Here is an 18545-nt window from a genome sequence, read left to right as displayed (position 1 = left end):
ACGGAAGTCAATTTTGTGCTCTTCACTCGCATTGTTAAATTATAAATCGCACTAGCTTTAAGTTGACTTCAAAACATTCAAAGTAAGCGTATTTCCGGCGTGGCCAAGAAGAGTTCTTGTTGTTGTTGTTGGCTTAGCTTGGTTTTTGAAGGACAAAACACAGCTGGCAACTGGCAACTAAATAATATGTTAGCATACTTATTTGGGCGCGCTTGGCGTTACCTTGGCACTGGGGGGAGAGGGTGAGGTGGAGATGGAGATGGAGGGGGAGGGGGAGTTCTGGGCTTCATCTTAAAGCTTCCGGCATCCATTAAACTTCATTAAAAATTAAATATGCGCCAGAGCGTTGGCAACTTGCAATTGTGCTCTGCTTTTTTCTCGCTTCGATTTAGTGTTTGCCTCTCGAATGGGCGTGGCAGTTTGATTTGTTGTTGTCGCTGCTGCTGTGTACACTTTGGTGTTCAAAGAACCCTTTACTTTACTTTACCTTACTTTTATTTTCATTTTCGTTTTCGTTTTGTTTTTTTTTTGGCACGCATCAATTTGCAGGCAGCAAAATGCTTAAGACTTTTAATGAGATGAGGGCGAAATTTCATTATGAAGTTGCCTGGGGATTTAGCTTAAGAGGCCAAGTGAGCGAAAGAGCGAGAGAGCTGCAAAACTTGCCGCCCCCGGTTGAACGTAGAACGTTGAACGTGGAACGTAGAACGCGTTCACCATCATCTCAGTGGCAGCGACTTGACTGGGTGTGGTTGCGAACGGTAACCTCGTTAAGCTTAATTAATAGCAGCAATGTGATAAACACCCGGCCATAATGGTTGCACAGAGGCCCGACGTCGCTGCCACCGTCGCCGCCATTTTGTGCGCCCAGCAAAGTTTCCCAGGTGTCAACTACAGCCGACGAGCCGAAGCAACTCACAGCTCACAGCTCAGCTCTCAGCTCGAGTTTATTCTAATACATATACATTTGGTGTGTGTTTTTTTTAATGAGCCCAACGTTGACGTCGCTGCTGGCGCTGACATTTGACAGATTTGCAATGCAGCCGCTTAGAAACTTTTCATCTTCTTTGGGTCTTAGTCCAACGACCAACGTTCACCTCGTTCAGCCACCGAACGAAGCAGCTAAGAATATTTTAGTTGCTATACTAGAATCGTTTTATATATTAAGTTGCAGCTTGGATGAATCGGGAATTTAATAATGACTCTACAAATTCAATTGACTATTGACGGACTTAAAACGATGCTTTAGAAAGACAAACAAAGCAGTAAAGATCTTTTATTTATTATTCACTAGTTTCATTTGATTATTTTTTAGCATTCATTTTGTTTATTATAAGAACTTCACAATTTAAAATTAAGTAGAAGGCTACAATTTTTTTTTGGTTGATTAAATTTGATAGAAAATCATTCTATTTTTTGTAGCTAATTATTTATTACAACATTACAAATTTTATAGTTAATTCAAACGATAAATTGAATTGCCTTTTATTTAAAATAATTCCTTTTTGTTATTGTTTATTTAATTATTATAAGTGTTTAACATTTACAAATGAGTTAAAAACTAAAAATGCTTTTGATAGTTGACTTTTATATAAACTAATTTTTCGTATTTATTTATTTATTATAAGATTTCAATATTTAAAAATAAGTTACAAATTGAGATTTAATTTATAGAAAATTTTTAATTTCTAGAAATTCATAATTATAGTTAGTTATTTAACAGCAGTTAACAGCAGTAAAAGTTTTAAAGTGAGTTGAACTAAAAATCCATTTGATAGATTGTATTTAGTTTAAAATCCTTAATTTTTTAGTATGTATTTATTTATTACAATACTATATTAAATATATAAATACTAATAATAAAAAAAACTTTTATTTTGGATTAATAAATAGAACATATTTGATCTTAAATCATTATTTTTCTTGTTTATATATTTATTAAATCAGTTCAATATACAAAAATGAGTAAAAAAAACAATTTTTTATTTTTTTATTTTATTGAAAATCGTTGATTTTTTGTAGTATTTATTTTTAAAATCGTAAACATTTTAAATGTAATTAAAAGTTTAATTTATTTTTTTTTCTGTTTTACTTTTTAATTTCACAAGTACAACATTTATATTAATTATCATTTCCATTTAAATTTGTTGTATTTTTTTTTATTTAATAAAAATTTACTAAATTATACTTGAATCTTTAAACCATAATTTGAAAATTTGTAAGCAATATATTGATATTTCATTTTAAAATTAAATATATAAATCAAACTATTAAAAATTTTTATATATTCGGGATACAACAAATATAATTTAAATATATAAATAAACACAAAAAAAAAAATTAAAAATATGCAAACTTATTTTTTTTTTGTTACTAGGAAAGAATAATTATTTATTATTTAGTGTTTTATGTGTGCTGAAATTATAGTTGAATTCTTAAAGCTGAATTTCAGCATCAATTTGTGATTTATTTGCATATTATTTTCGTATATAAAAATTTTCATTCTCATTGAAAAGTTCTGAAATTTAGCTATGGAATTTTTTAGTAGGTGGACAGAGTATTAAAGCGTCGATGAGCCATGGATTAAAATGTTGTTTTTTGTTTGTTCGTTTTGTTTGTTTGTTTGCTCATAATGTTTGTTTGCAGAGCATTGGTTGACTGTGTATGTGTGTGTGTCTGTGTGTGTGTGTGTGTGTTTGGTTGGTTGGTTGGTTGGTTGGATGGTTGGTTGGTGCCTTAAATTCCTTGTCGCTAAAGCATTTTGAGAGCAGAGCGCAGACGAGTCAAAGGCGACGAGCTCGCTGCAAATATTTGCTGAGGGACAAGTATGCGCAATTAAAATTTGATTTAATACAAAAGTACACACACATTTATATGCAAATGTGCGTGTGTGTGTGTGTGTGTGTTGTTTGCTTGTTTGCAATTGGCATACAATATCCAATTTCCGAAATTACTTGCGCATCATCAGTTGAAAATTCCTTGAGTATCGAATGGAATTTAATTGAAGTCACGATTTCCACAAATTCAAGCAATTTGCAAGCCCACACACTCACATTACCACACACACACACACACACACACACACACACACACACACACACACACACACACACACACACACAAACACATATGCACATACTCATGAGCTTAACATAAATAAATCAGATAACACATTAACACTTCTTTCTAGAGTAAAATCCCATCTCCAACCCCTCCGCCCCCCCTCCGAAAATTGTGTATATTATGTTATATGTGCTTTAGCTTCTGCTTCTGCTTCTTCTTTAGCAGATTCGTCAGCTCGTTTGATGTCGACGACGAATCCAATGCTCTGTGCTTTGCTTTTCCTCTCGTGTTCTTAGAGTCCTTCGTCCTTCATCCTTCGTCCTGTCGTCGCTCAGTTTGATGTTGAATTTTTAATTTTCATTAACATTTGCAGCCTTGAGCCAGCCCTTATGCCATCCACATGCCACTCAGAGCACTCAGGGAAGTAGCTGGGCGGGGGGGTGTAGAGGAAGGAAGGAGGAAAGGTCCATGTGTGTGCGTGTCTTGTTGCTATTTTCGATGGTGCTGGTGGTGGTGGCGGTGGCGGTGGTGATGGCGGTGGTAGCAAATGTCCTTCGCACACACTTACAATTAGTATTTGCAATGGGCTTAATTGATATTTGTATAATGAAATGTGTCATAGGCTTTTCTTGCCCGCATCCGGGCTACAGGTGATGAACTGTACAACACAGAGCCCGTAGAGAAAGAGTGCGAGAGAGAGAGAGAGAGAAAGAGCGCAAGAGAGAGAGAGAGAAAGTGAGAGAGAGCTGCAATTAATTTCGTGTAAATATCAAGTTTATATTATAAACCATTAACTGGAATAAAATATGCATAATAAGTGGCAAGAAACTGCAAATAATTTCACACCTTTCTACAGAGAAATTTACAAAATAAAACTAAGAAACTAAATAAATTAATTAAAAACAAAATAGGCGGCGGTTTATTTTTCTTCTTTAATAATAACTATGAATCAAATAAGAAACATTAAGAAGAAAATATTTGAGGAGGTTTTCTTTGCGCATTAAAACTACTTCTCCAATTTTTAAATGAGAAATCAAAAATAAGTTGATTTTAAATTAAGAAATTAAATATATGATATATTATTTTATGTTGTTCACATAGCTTTGCACAAATTCAATAATCTGTTCACGTATAAACTTCAATCGCTAACTGAGCAACAACGAATTTAAAGAAATTCCAATAAAGAACTAAAAAAAACAATAAGAATATATGTACTTAAAATTTAAGAAGGTAATATCAATGGTAATTGAAATCATTTAAATATTCTGTAGGAAATGTGTGTAACAGAAGAAAGCATGACCGTTATTTAAGAAATACTTTTGAATGGGGAAAAACGCTTACATTAATGGGGTCTTAGTTGCTTTTACTGACAATCCGGTATATATTTTATTCGATGGTATATTTTAAATGATAGTACAATAACTATTTACCAAAAATACAATTCGGTATATTTTTAGTGCTTCTGTGATATTACAATTTGGTATATTTTAGAAAATATACCGCTCGGTTTTGCTTTTATTCAAAATGCGAAGCGGATATCTTACAGGTGAGCACACTCGGTTGCTTTCTTGCTTATATTATTTTAGTATATATTTTATTAAATACTAAATTTATACAGTAAATATAGGGCCTTTGTTTAATACATAAATAGTCTTTGGAAAATCGCAAAATGCTTGTTTTAATATTAATACTATTGCTAATATTGGGGAAATATTTGTGTTAATATGAATTACTTAAACTATTATGGGGAAAAAAGCTTTAAAATTCAGGAATAAAGTGTTTCGAATGAGGACTTCATAGTGGTTGAAAATACTTTACTAAAATAGTTTAGAAATGCGTTAAATATTAGTATTTAATACTACATTTCATAGAGAAGAGAGTACTGGCTGCGGGGGGCGTTAAATATATTACATAAATATACATAAATACGATAGTTAAAATAACTTATTTGAAAACAATCTATAAAGCAGCACTTACCTAACTCCCAAATAATTGGCACTGCCCAAAAATTGATCCATTGATTAAAAAAAGCTGCAATTCATTTAGAAGACGGCATCATTCATTTTCAAGAACCCAAATTGCTCTAAAGCCAATTGGCGACTATTTTTGTTGTTGTTGTTGTTGTTGAGAAAGCGAAAACTAATAATTCAATCGAGCTGCTTTTGCTTATCAATTGAAGCGTCTACAAATTGTGATGTAGCCCAGAGATAGATTTATGGCAAGTTTCGAACTGAATCTGAAGCTGAAGCTCGAACTCCCGCTGGCTGTTAGAGGCCAAACATAAAAGACAAAGCCGCAATCAATGTGTCAAGCCTACAGAACAAAAAAAAGAAAAGAAAAAAATGGAAAGGAAAACAACAAATAAATTTGTTGTATTGTATTCTTGCTTTGGCTTTCACTTTATTGTTTGTCGCCTGTTTAAAATGCGATAAATTAAATTAAATAGCACAACGAACGTCGGTCTTTCGCTGCCTTTAAGTCAGTTTGCCTGCGGGCGCTTTTATTTAGCTACTTACAGATTATGAGACATTTATTGTTCACGCTTAAATCTTAAAATTGCAATTTAGCGGCCTTTTGCCAGCCAACCAACCATCCAGCCAGCCGTTGGTCAAAAACGAGGGAGTAAATTGTATTTTCACAACGACGGCGACGACGGCGCCAGAGAAAGCAGCTTATCAGTTAGGTAGCATCGCAAGCAGACGCCCCAAGGACATTGTTTGCCTTTGACTTTGCCTTTGCCTTTGGCGAAAAAGTCGGAATTATGTCCTTGTTATCACCAACGTCGTTTTCATCGTCTTCATCTTCATCTTCATCGCCATCTTCGCTTTTGTCGCGTTTTTTTCTTGACGTAGCAGCAGCAGCAGCCGCACAGTTGTCTCGAGTTTCCGTTTTAATAAACGTCGATTCCGGCTTCCTGTTTGGCGTCGCATCCTTGGCACATGAGAGCTCAGCGGATAAATTCAGTTCCACCACCGCCACGCAACGTAATTGCTGCGAGCGAGTCGAGTCAAGTCGAGTCATGTCTGGTCGCGTCTGTTGCGTCTTCATTTATTGGCAATATAATTTTTGCCATTGCTGGAAATTTAATTTCCTTTTTTTTGCGTCTCTGCTGGCATTTTTCGGTAAACTTTCGCATTGATCAATGGCAGAGCTCAACAGCAACAGCAACAGCAACAGCAACAACAACAACAACTGGCCCTTGGGCCATGTATTACAAATCGGGTTAAACGGCTGCCAAAGAACAAAACGGATGTCAACAGAGCAACCAAACAACAAGGGGGCAAAAGTCGCGCTAAAAGGGGTTACAATTTATGATTATTAAACCGTGCTTCTGCTTCTGCTTCTGCTCCAGTCAAAAAGGGCAAAAGCCAGGCGACAAATGCGAAAAGCTGAAAACAACAACAAATGTATCATGAGCGAGGACAAAAACAACAAAAAAAAAAGGGATACTGGAAACTTCTCCCTCATTTCATTTTGGCGACAGCGAAAAGAAAGTGCAACGTTTTGTGTTGGCAAAACGTATAAAATAAACATATGAATATTTATGGCAGACTACAGACTGAGGAAGAAGTAGAAGAAGTTAAAACAGCAGACTTCAACTGAGATTCTATAATATATACCCAAGAGTCTGAATGAAGCTAACGCCAGAGCGTTGCTTCCATATTATGACTGTATCTTTAAATTTGTCAGCCGCTTCTTATATGCGGAATATTTAATTTCAACTCTAAAAGTATTACATTATTTTCTCTGTCTATGGAATTTGTACTTCCTTTTTTGTCTATAGCAATCGTAAAGAAGCTTTAAATATAAATTTAAATAAATGCCTTCATATAAATTTATTAAAAAAAATATAAAAAAGCTACGAGCAAAACAGTGCAGTATTATTCCTAAAATATTCAAAATTCACTCCAAAAATACAAAAATAGACACTGATGGATATATTTGTTATATTGATATATATAGTACTAAATTTAGAATATACTAAAGACTACTAAACATTCCAGATTGTTCCTCTTACTGAAGGCGTTTTTCTTAAACAATGAAAATGTTCTCAATTTACATTCTTCTTCAAATTTATTCATTAATTTATACTGTTTTAAATAAAATACATCTTTATAAATAAATAATATCATAATAAAAATCAAATAAGCGCATATTAGATTTATATTTATTTAAATTTTGGCATCATTTTTTTGATTTCTTAATTATATGTTACATGATTTTATATATACATATGTTCATGTTTAGATTTGTCTTTATTTAAATTTGACCATCATATTTTGTTTTGCCAATTTATATTTTTGCTTTTTTGTTCATTTTATACATAGTTATTTATTTATTTCAATAGAAATTAAAACAGCTCTTTTTATATACATTTCACTCGAAGTCTTTAAAAAGTAGTCAATATTTTTAATGGCTTCATAAGCGAAACCCCTTCGAAAGTTAAAGTATTACTATCCAGCAAATTGAATAATGTATTTAATATAAACATTATTTAGAATTCATGATGAAATATTATTTGAAAGTCTATTGGAACTTTCGAATAATTTGGCTGCTGCTCAATTCAATTAAGGCGACGTGAAAAGGCAGATTTGAAGCGATATTAAACGATTTGAAATGCAAAACTCTAGAGCAATTAAATGTGGCACATTTGAAGCGCTCAGCAGGGCATTAGATAAAGTGTTAAAATTATGATCTGTTAAGTGTCTAAATACAAGCATTCTGGCTAAGAGATGAGCGACAGCCTAATGGCTGCTGCTGCAGGTAAAGGAAAGGGGGCGAGTGGTGACTGGTGACTGGTGTGGTGAGTGGTGAGTGGTGACTGGTGAATTGGGGGGTTGCTGTCTCTGAGCATGTCCATTCAGAATGTGTCGGGGCTGCCAACAAGGCTTGCCAAGTGTGTATTTAAAATGTCATTTTGTTGTCAACCTCAGACTTCTTGTCTTATGTCAAATTATAATTATGGCGCCATGCGACTACTAACGACATTAGCAGCAACAGCAACAGCAAAAGCAACAGCAACTGAAGAGAACTTCAGTGGTTAGGTGGTGCTGACATTGCCATTAAATTGCCTAAGCATTCGAGGGCGCAATGAATGAAAGGAACAGAAAACAGGAACCCTTGTGTAAGAGCTGAGTTGTGAGTTGAGAGTTGAGACGAGGCGACTGCGTTTGTTCCTTGTTGTCTTGTTGTCTTGTTGTCTTGTTGCCTTGTTTTGCGCTTCATTATCAGCATCGAAAGTTAAAATGCAGGCGACCTAAGCGAAGCATTTTCCAAGTGTAACGTTAAACGTTTCGAAACTTTGTTTTAAAATCACTTAGCGACTGTACAGCCACACACACACACACACACATACCAACACACAGACACACATACAGCTTAGTGTGTTTTGGTCCTTTAAAGGGTGCACAACAGCATCCTCGTCTTTGTCCTTGTTGTCGTTGCCTTTTGCAAAGTGGTGATAATTTTTGCTTTGTTGCGAAAATGACAAAATTTTAACCCGCCAGTCCACTAGCTCTCTCCTCTCTCCTCTCTCCCCCTTCCCCCTTTACCCCTCTCTTACCACCACGTTTTCGACCATCAAGCGAGAGCTTTTGGCTTGCAACGGACGCGACTTGTGTCGACTTTTAATGGTTTTCATCTTATTAGCAGCCAAAAGTTCTTTGTCACCGTCAGCGTCATTGCCACGCCTCCTCTTCCTCTTGCTGTTGTTGTTGTTGTTGTTGTTTTTGGCTAACAGCAACAGATTTATTTGCAATTTTTGCTCATTTTGGCGCCGAGCAACGAGTCGCAGACCGTCGCGGCCTTTTGTCTTAGCCACTTTGCTGGCTTTGCTTTCTCTATGCGTTGTTGCTAGTTTGCTAACGTTTGACACCGCCTCCTTCTTGCTCTTCCCCTGCTTCCTTCTCCCTCCCACTGCCCTCAATTACGCCTCCATCTGCTGCGCTTGTTGCTTGTCGTCTGGCATGGGTGTGTGTGTGTGTGTGTGTGTGTGTGTGTTAAGGGCGCATAATTAAAAAAGTTTCATTTCATTTTGTTGGTTTTCTTGGTTCGTTTCGCCTGTTTATGTTCATTTGTTTTCTTGTGTAGCTTTCTTGGGGTTTTCTTCTGCTTCTGCTTCTGCCGCTTGCCACCAGCCGTCACTTGCCACTCTGCCACACACACACACATACACACACACACATACATACACAGCTTCAAGCTGGCAATATTTTTGTTTTGGCTTCTGAATGCCTTCAACTCGGTGTGTAAGACTGTTAAAGACCCAACTCTGTCTCTCCTCTCCTCACGCCTTATGCTCTAATGATTGCCGCCTTCGTGCGTTTTTTGCATGCTTCGTTTAATTTAATATTAATCTAAGAACTTTCTTTACTTTTCATGTGATGTTGTTGTTGTTGTTGTTGTTTGTTAACTCGAATGTGCCAACAAAATGGCGTTGATGTTGGCTAAAAACTTGCAAATGAGTTACGCATTTGACAACCAATGAGACAACAACATGTGTCTGTGTGTGTGATATATGTATAAGTGTGTGTGTGGCGCAATATGTGAGTGTGCGAAAAGTTAGCAGCATATTCTTTGGATTAAGTTAAGTACTTTGCGTTCAAATTGCTTTTGTGTATTATCGATAAGCTTGGTCAATATTTTGCTATAAATTTGTGATAATTATTAAATTTCTATACCCGCTTCCCATAGGGTAGAAGGGTATTATAAATGTGTGCTTGCAGGAAATAGAAATAGACAGAACTAGTCTTTTGTATGAAAACCTATATTTTGGTAGATTTTTTCCTCTATGGCATATTTTGAATGTAGTACTGCATTGAAATACTAATACTTCGATATGTTTTAGTAATTTTGCAGTATATCATACATTTGGTATATTTAAGGAATAATACCGCACTGTTTTATTTCTATGCAAAATGGGAAGCGGGTATCTCACAGTCAAGCACATTCTTACTTGTTTACTGCAAATTTGTGATAAAAATTCAATTTGTATTACATTATTTGTGAAGCCTGTAATATTTTCGATTAAAACTTGAATGTCCAAGTGATTTATATATGTTTATAGACACTTTTCCATTTTGTTAAATTATTCTGAAGTTTGGCTCTGCATTATCTATAAATCTCCATATTAATACCATAGAAAAATCATTGTGAATATTCTTTTAATTCATATAATATTCTGTGTTTATATTTTATATTGAATTTGAATATTTATGTATTATATAAATATTAAATTATTTAAAAAGTTTACAAGTATGATAAACAATTTTTAATAAACTATAGAACAACATAGACACAATACTGAGATTGTTGATTCAGTACAGAAAGAAAAAAATCGTTCTTAAATCAAGTATAAAATCTTAAATCAATATTATATGTCTGATTTCCTATAAGAAATATTTTTGAAATGCTGCCTTAAGTTTTTTTTGTTTGACATAGATGAAAATGTTAAGCATTGAAGCATTGATTAGCTTGTTTATTCTCAAATTAATGATGGGAATAAAAGACATTGAATTGTTTAATTATGATTTAAATGTTTTAACCCAGTGCATATAGCTTAATATTTAATTCGCAAACTATTTATAAATACAGAATGTGCAGTACTTTCGTTTTGCTAAAAGACAGTCGAATGTAATAGAATAGAACGGAAGAGATATACCCAAAGATTTTAAAAAAGATTAAAAATATATTTTTTTTCGGAATTATTAAAGATATTCTTGAGTAGTCGAATTCAAGTGCTAAGCATTTCATTTCCAATATTTTCGCAACACGCGTCAAGTGTTTGCCAAATGAATTCTGAATTCACGCCCCTTTAAGGACTTTCGTGGCGTGGAAGGCAGATAATTTCAGATGCTACTGCTGCTGCTGTCATTTGGATGTTGATTTTGATTTTCATTCGCATTTGCAGTAGCTTTCGCATTCCGTTGGCATTAGAAAGTTGATGAATATTGACGAGATGGACGACAATGGAGTCCATTGAAGTTATGGCTGTTATGGCAACGCTAATCTCTCAGTGTTAGGAGGACCAACGGCATCCACAATACTCATCGTCATCGTCGTCGTCGTTGTCATTGTAGTAGTTGCCATGTCAAAGTCACCGCATTCGACTTATTATTGCGTTCGACTCGTTCATTGGCATTCATTCACTGCATTTTGGCCAGTATTGACAGAATTTCCCCAGACGAGAGTCAAAGACAATGGGACCAAGGACCGACATCTGATGATTATGACTGCATGAGTGTATTTTGGGCATCCTGAATGCTTGACTAGACACTCATTTATTCAGTCGATGAATCGTGTGCGTGAGTGCATCAAAAATCTCTCGGGGCATCCGTGTTGTGGATTTTGCGCAAATTTCGTGTAATTTTTTGTGGCTGGCTCAGCTGGGTTTCATTTTCAATTCGCGAATAACTCCGTTTATTTGCTGCGAGTACTCAAAAAGAAATGCTTTCAATCAAACAAATTCATTTTGAATGAAAAGCTTAATTTTGAAGTTTATCACACTTTTATTATTAAAGTCAATGTAAAGTAAAGTAAATACCTAAGGAACATTTTGAAGACGGAGATGACGTAAAACATTCTTTTAAAAAATATAAAAATGTATATTTTTTTAAATCAATTATAAATAAATTCAATTCTTGAATTATGTTGATTAATATTTCCTGAAACGAATTTAATTTGTTTTGTTTTCATAGAAATTTACTAACTCAATTAAATTAATATTTTGTTTCACTTTAAATAATTCTAAAACGTTTTCTTTTTTTGGATTGTGAATTTTAAAAAATATAAACATATATAATATAATTTAGATATACATATTTTAAACATTAAACGGCTCTTTGAAAGTAATATTGTATATTTTTGGTGTAGACAATAATTACTTCAGTATCGGATAACTGCAATCGCTTTTTTAGTTGCTTTGGGTGACAATATTTGAGTATAGTACTATATCGATATACCAAAAATAGCATTCGGTATATTTTTATACTCTATTTGCGGTGTATTAATTTGTATATTATTAAAATAAATATTGATTTCGATATATTTTTATACTTTATTTGCGGTATATTAATTTGGTACCGTATATTTTAAGAAATATACCGCACTGGATTATTTTTTTCTCACATACACTCCACTGTACCTTTCTTACTTGTTTTTTTTGTTGTATTTTAATATAATGTTTCCCTCTGTGCTGTACTAAACATAGCCATGGCAATGAAAGATGCAATAAATGACAATTCGAATAGAGTTGTCTTTTTTACATCGTGTGTGAACTTATTAATAAGAAAGCATCCTCTACATTCGCTGTGTTGCAGGTAAAAGCTTTACGCTGACAATTGTCATCTCAACGAATCCCATACAGATCGCCACCTACACGAAGGCCATCAAGGTGACCGTCGATGGACCCCGCGAGCCGCGTTCCAAGGTGCGTCATCAGGGCTTTCATCCGTTCGCATTTGGACCACAACGCTTTGGCCCAGATCCACTGATGGCTGGATTGCCCTTTAAGTTGCCAGGTAAGTAACCCTCTCAATCAGTTTGCAGTGAGGGGGGAGCAAAGGAGAAAGGGAGAAACAACGCCGGCAGCGTTTCATGCTCGTTAGGCCGAAAGAATGAAAGAAGACAGCAAGAAAGGGTTAGCGGATAAAAGTGATTGGGTTTTATAAAGTCATTTGTAAATTAATATGACTATTATTTAGCTGGCTTAGATGGCCGTCAAACCGTAGGCTATGAGAGCGATTCCTGGAACTCATGCAAATCAAATGGATTAGCTTAAATTACCTCTGCCTCTCAATAGGGATAATGATATACAAATAATGTAATTACAATCATAATGCGATAGCAGTTCGGGTTACAATCATTAAGACATGAAGTTGTGTTTGTGTAAAGCAAACTTTGCTAAAAATACATTTGCTAAAAAAAAAAATCATATTAGGTAACTTTAAAAATAAAATTCATACAATAAACAATTGTTTTAAAAGTTAAATCCTATCTTACTTTTACTATTTTACAATCATTTATTAATACATTTCATTATTTTATATATATATTTTTTAATATTAAGATTAGATTAAGCTCATTTAATTTTTAAAATAAAATTCTTTCAATAAAAAAAAATTGTAATTTATATTTTTCGTTAGACAACATTATTATTTATCTTTATTTACATCACTAATTGCGTTCTTCAAATAGAGTTCCAAATATTGCTCTTTTGTTGACTGCATTCAATTATTAACTAAATTAATGTTTTATTCCGCTTAACATTGTAAATATAATTTAAATCATTATATGTACCATTTTAAAAACAAATTTTGAATCTTGCATATTTTATTTCATTTGTATTGTAATTTTCATTAAATTTTATTGTTTATCCTTTATTAAGTAAATTGATTTTGTTCTGATTAAAATTCTTAATATAATTCATACATGAAATGTATGCTTTTTTAAAATAATTATCATTAGTAATTTTTATCTTAGTTTATCTATTTTACAATTATCAAGAAATTGTATTGTTTGTCGTTATTGTCCCTATTTAAAACTATAAGTGCTATTTATAAATAGTTAAATTATTTAATTAAATAGATATAAAAATAGATATACAACTTACAATATATTATGTAATTAAAATTGTAATTATATTTAAGAAGTGTATATTAACTTCTTAAATATAATTACAATTTTAATTACATAATATATTGTAAGTTGTATATCTATTTTTATATCTATTTAATTAAATAATTTAACTATTTTATTTTTAAAGATTAAATTGTGCTGCTTTAAATTATAAATACAATTCGTGCATTTAAATTATAAAGTTTAATATATTTAGAACTACAATTTATAGATTTAATTTATATTTTTTATTATATTTTTGTCTGTTTAACTATTATTATGGAATTGCATTGTTCGTTTTAAATTTTATGTAAATTAATGCATTTTTATCTTTCAAAAGAATAAACGTTTTGCTTATAATAATTGAGAATAGTCTCATTAAACATTGTGAATACAATTTATATAATAAATAGTTGATTTAAATTGAAAGTTGTTCGCAAATTATTATTTGAATTGAATTAAATACATTTTTGTTGTGAATAGACGATCGAAATTAGTTTCGACACACACGAATAGATGCATATACTATATAATTTATTTTATAAGAAAGGAAACCGAAGAGAACAGGTTTCGAGACTATCATTTCTACCCCGAAGACATTATCACAATGATGATGACAAATGAGCAGGCAACCAGGCGCAAAGTCCTTTTGATAGGCGTGCAAACGATTCGCGCTGCCTTTTTTGTGCTGTTAACTGACACACGGCACACAGAGTGCAAAGTATGTCCTACTTCTCACATATATATGTAGAGAGAAGAGAGAAGAAGAAACAGTGACACAATAGATGTGACAATTATAAAACAAAACAACAGCTTGAAAAATCCATTAAAATGATTTTAATCCTTTAACGAGTCACAAAACAACAGCGTCGTCGTCGACTTTGACTCGAGCCTTCGATGGGAAGGGTCGATGCAACCCCTCGATATGTAGAACGCCGCATGTTGAACCACGGGCAGAAACCCTCTGAACCCCCCTCGCAAACACAGAGAGAGAGAGAGAGAACAGCGGGCGTTTGCCTTAAATTATTTTAAAGCGTTCGACGCGCGCGACTGTTGCAACAATAAACACGCGATATAACCAGACTGCGAACAAGGATAACGACGTCGCAAGGACGATGGAACAGATGACTACAAGAAGCGTTTCTCCTTCTCCTTCTGCTTCTGCTTCTGCTGTTGCCATTGCCGTCGGCGTCGACGGCGGCGTCAACTTCGAGTTCGACGTCGTCGCCTGGTGAACAAATCTCGTTTGATACGCTTTGATTTTATTAAAATTTAACAATTTCACTATGAAATTTATGAGGTAGCAAGTGGGTGAATGCCACGCCTTGCCTTGCCTCCCCCCGCTTCCCTTCGCCTTGCCTTGCCTCGTTTGGTGGTGGTGCAAAGTTCAGCTCAGTGTATCTATGACTTTATTATTTTATTTTTTTTTTTCTGCTGCTGCTGCCTTTCTTAAATTTTTATGCTCGCAGCCAACAAAGGGTGTGAGACTTTTAAAAATAGCAACACACAGAGACTGAGACTTCGACAAGCTCATAAACCCATTCATTTATTTCCAGACAGCCAATACGTTTAGTCAAGTGTTCGCTCATAATATTTTTATTTCATTATTTTATTTGCCAATTAAACATTTTTAGTAAATACAAAAACTTTTCGCTGCTTTTTTGCAAGCAATATAATCTTTTTGTAATGTTTTCATTATATAGAAATCGATATATGTACGTCTGTCTGTTTGTCTGTCTGTCTATTTGTCTGTCTGTCCGTCTATCTGTCTGTCTATCTATTTGTCTGTCTGTCTGTCCGTTTGTCTGTCCATCTGTCTGTCTGTCTGCCCGTCTTTTCGTTCGTTCGTCTGTATAAACACCTAGATCTCAGAGACTTTTAGAGATAGAGCCATAATTCGACTGAACTTCTAATGATTGCAGGCAGAACAAGTTTGTCTCATATTTTTGCCACACCGGGAATCGAATAACAAGCGAAGCGATTTTTGCCACAGATCATAATAACAGCAGTATTTATAATTTCTTAAAATTTGCGATCGAATAAAGTTGTTGGCTTTGGCTTATAATCTGGTATATTTTAGCAATTCGTGGTATATTTTGCATGTAGTACTAGGTCAATATACCAAATATTACTGAATGCTACATTTGGTATATTGATAAAGTACATTTTAGTATTTTGCAGTACATTACAAGTATAATACCGCACTATTTTGCTTTTATTCAAGGTAACTGAAAAATAAATAATTATATAACACTTTTTGGTTTTATTTGTTGTTCTCACACTTCAAATATATATATTTTTATTTAAATAAACATTAGTTAATTAAAGTTAAAAATATATAATATATATAGAATAATTACTTTAATTATTATTACAATTTTGTTGTATAATTTTCTAAACACCTTTTAAATGTTTCTAAAGCTGTGAAATGTGTTATTTAATGGGATAATCGGTGATATATCTTAAGGCAGACGAAATGAATTTTAATACATATCCAAAATTTATTTGTTTTATGTTTTTTATATGTATTTTTTTTTTTTTTTTGTTTTATCAAGTTGCTCAATGAGTTTTATTCAGCAGAAGAATGTTTCGAAAAACCCGTTGGGAAAATAATTTTTGAAAAACTTTGACGCCAACTTTTCGCACTTGTGACCCGAAACTGCAAAGTGACAGAACAGCAAAAATACAAAAACGACAACAAAAAGAACAACAACAACGAGAAAAAAAAGAAGAAGTCTCAAAATTACATTAAAAACTAAAAGGCAGTCAAAGCACTATCCATGAGTACGTGAGTGTGAATGCCGCGAGTATGTGTGTGTGTGTGTGTGTGTGTGTGTGTGTGTGTGTGTCGAGTAGTTTTTGGCATACACAAAATGTAGTTGACTCTGGAGTGCTGCGTGTCACAGAAAGTTTGCCAAATGATTAAAAGGACTCGCACTCTTTCTCTCTTCCTCTCTCTCTCTCTCTCTCTTTCCCTCTCTCCCGCTCGCTTGTTCCTTCTTCTTCTCTATTTTCGCCGGGGCTAAAATAGTTGAACTGTCAGAAAAAGGCAGGCAAGTGCTTTTCTTGATGGAACAGAATAAATATAAAATGGCGTCGTCGTAAGCAGGGCACATTAGTGCCACGCCTTGACCGCCCTTCGCCCGCTCCACCCCCCCTCCCCTACCCCAACACCATCCTCACTCCCTCTGTAGACATCTCTTTGGGAGTGCAAGGTGCCTGGGGCCATGTCATGAGTGTGGAAAGTGGAAAATTTGTAACTTCCGCAACGGATATCCTGTTTCACACACGCGCGACCCTCTCTATGCCACGTGTGTGTGTGTGTGTGTGTGTGAGTCTCTTTACTCCTAGCCTTTTGAAGTTGCCTTCATCATCATCACGAACAGCAGCAGCAGCAGCAACGACGACGACGACGACGACGGTAACTAAAAAAGTTTCTCGCGCGTTTTTAGTGAAAATTATATTAAAATTTTGTGCTTGATGTAATTTATGTCATAAAACCCATCGGCAAGTAAACGCATGTGTGCATAATTACATAGCAGCGACTGGTGTGCGGGTGTGCCTCTCCCTCTCCCTCTCCCTCTCCCTCTCCTCCTCTACCCCTTTCTCTCTCCCACTGTGTGTTAATGTTTTAAATGAATTTTCAGCTTGAACTCATTTTCCAACACATTGTCTTGAGGGTCGCCTCCCCTCTCTTGCCCCGCGCATCTGCAATTACATTGTATACATTTTATTTAAGATTTCGAATGTTGCTCTCTCTTATTTATTTAAAACCCTTTCGCCGTCTGCCTTTTATGTGCGTTTTTGTTTGCAGCATGTCAAAGCAGTAGGCAAAGATCAAAGTGCTCACCATCATCTACTATATGTGTGTGTACACTCTTTTTTTGGCTGTTGTTTGTATGTGTATCTACTTATGTGCTCACTTGGGGTATTAGTCCTTTTTGGTAGCTGTTTTAGGGCAGTACTTAAAAGTACTTACGACTTCTGCGAAGTCAACTGACGGCATTCGGCAGCTGAATTTTCAGAACTATTTTTATACTAAAGGATATTATAACTTATAGCTAAAATTGTAGAAGTCATTTAAGAAATATTTTTGTATGGCAAAATATGTCAATTGCAATTGGCTCAAAGCTGTTTTGGCTGACAAGCTGGTATTTTTAGTACACTATGGTATATCTGCCTAGCATCGCAAAGGCAACTTTGGTCAACTCATCAGCTCTATAATATTAATAAACTAGATATGGGTAATTCTCTGACGGATGTCCATCGTGCGACCATATTTTCAGTGAATAAAAAAAACATAACCTGAACAAATTTTACAAATAAGAAAAGGTTACTCTTATAGCTCTAGATTAGTTTTTTAATTAAAGCTAAGAATGGTTTTGGAATTTTCTGTTCTTAACAAATTCGTACGCAAAACCAAAAGTTTAACGAATTTATATATTTTATCGTAAAACAATGCAAGTTACTAAAATCAATCTTAGCATATAGAATAACCTTCAGTTATTTTTAAAAATGGTTTTAGTTTATGTTTTTTTTTAACTGTAAAGATGGTCACATGTTTACCAGAGTAATTATAGTGTAAATATAGTCATTTTTGTTAATCGTAATGAAAATGTTTAAAGTCTTTTACATTTTTAAAGTGACAGTTACATCTTAATATAATAAACATATCATTGATAATATCTTGTTAAATTCATTATTGTATCACTTTTTAACAGAAAAGCTTAAAAAAATACATATGTATATTGAAAATATTAGTAAGAGGCAATAACACACCCACTTTTTATTTAATTTCGATAAAGTGGTTAAGTACAAAGACAAAAACCGCGTTGAAAATAGTTATTTAGCTTAGGATTTATTATTAT

General features: G+C 34.0%; 1 protein-coding gene across 1 annotated transcript in view; it reads left to right on the top strand.

Annotated features, from left to right (window-relative positions):
- The window catches only part of LOC133849261 (uncharacterized), a 42188-nt gene that overhangs the window by 11006 nt on the left and 12637 nt on the right, over positions 1-18545 (top strand). Inside the window, exon 4 of the mRNA XM_062285200.1 lies at positions 12381-12581. Within this exon, the coding sequence (XP_062141184.1) occupies positions 12381-12581 (201 nt within the window). The remainder of the gene's footprint in view (positions 1-12380; positions 12582-18545) is intronic.

Source organism: Drosophila sulfurigaster, chromosome X (genome assembly GCF_023558435.1).
Source record: "Drosophila sulfurigaster albostrigata strain 15112-1811.04 chromosome X, ASM2355843v2, whole genome shotgun sequence".
In the NCBI taxonomy this organism is placed as follows: domain Eukaryota; kingdom Metazoa; phylum Arthropoda; class Insecta; order Diptera; family Drosophilidae; genus Drosophila; species Drosophila sulfurigaster.
The sequence above is the reverse complement of the archived record's forward strand: the minus strand, read 5'-3'. Positions and strand labels throughout refer to the sequence as shown.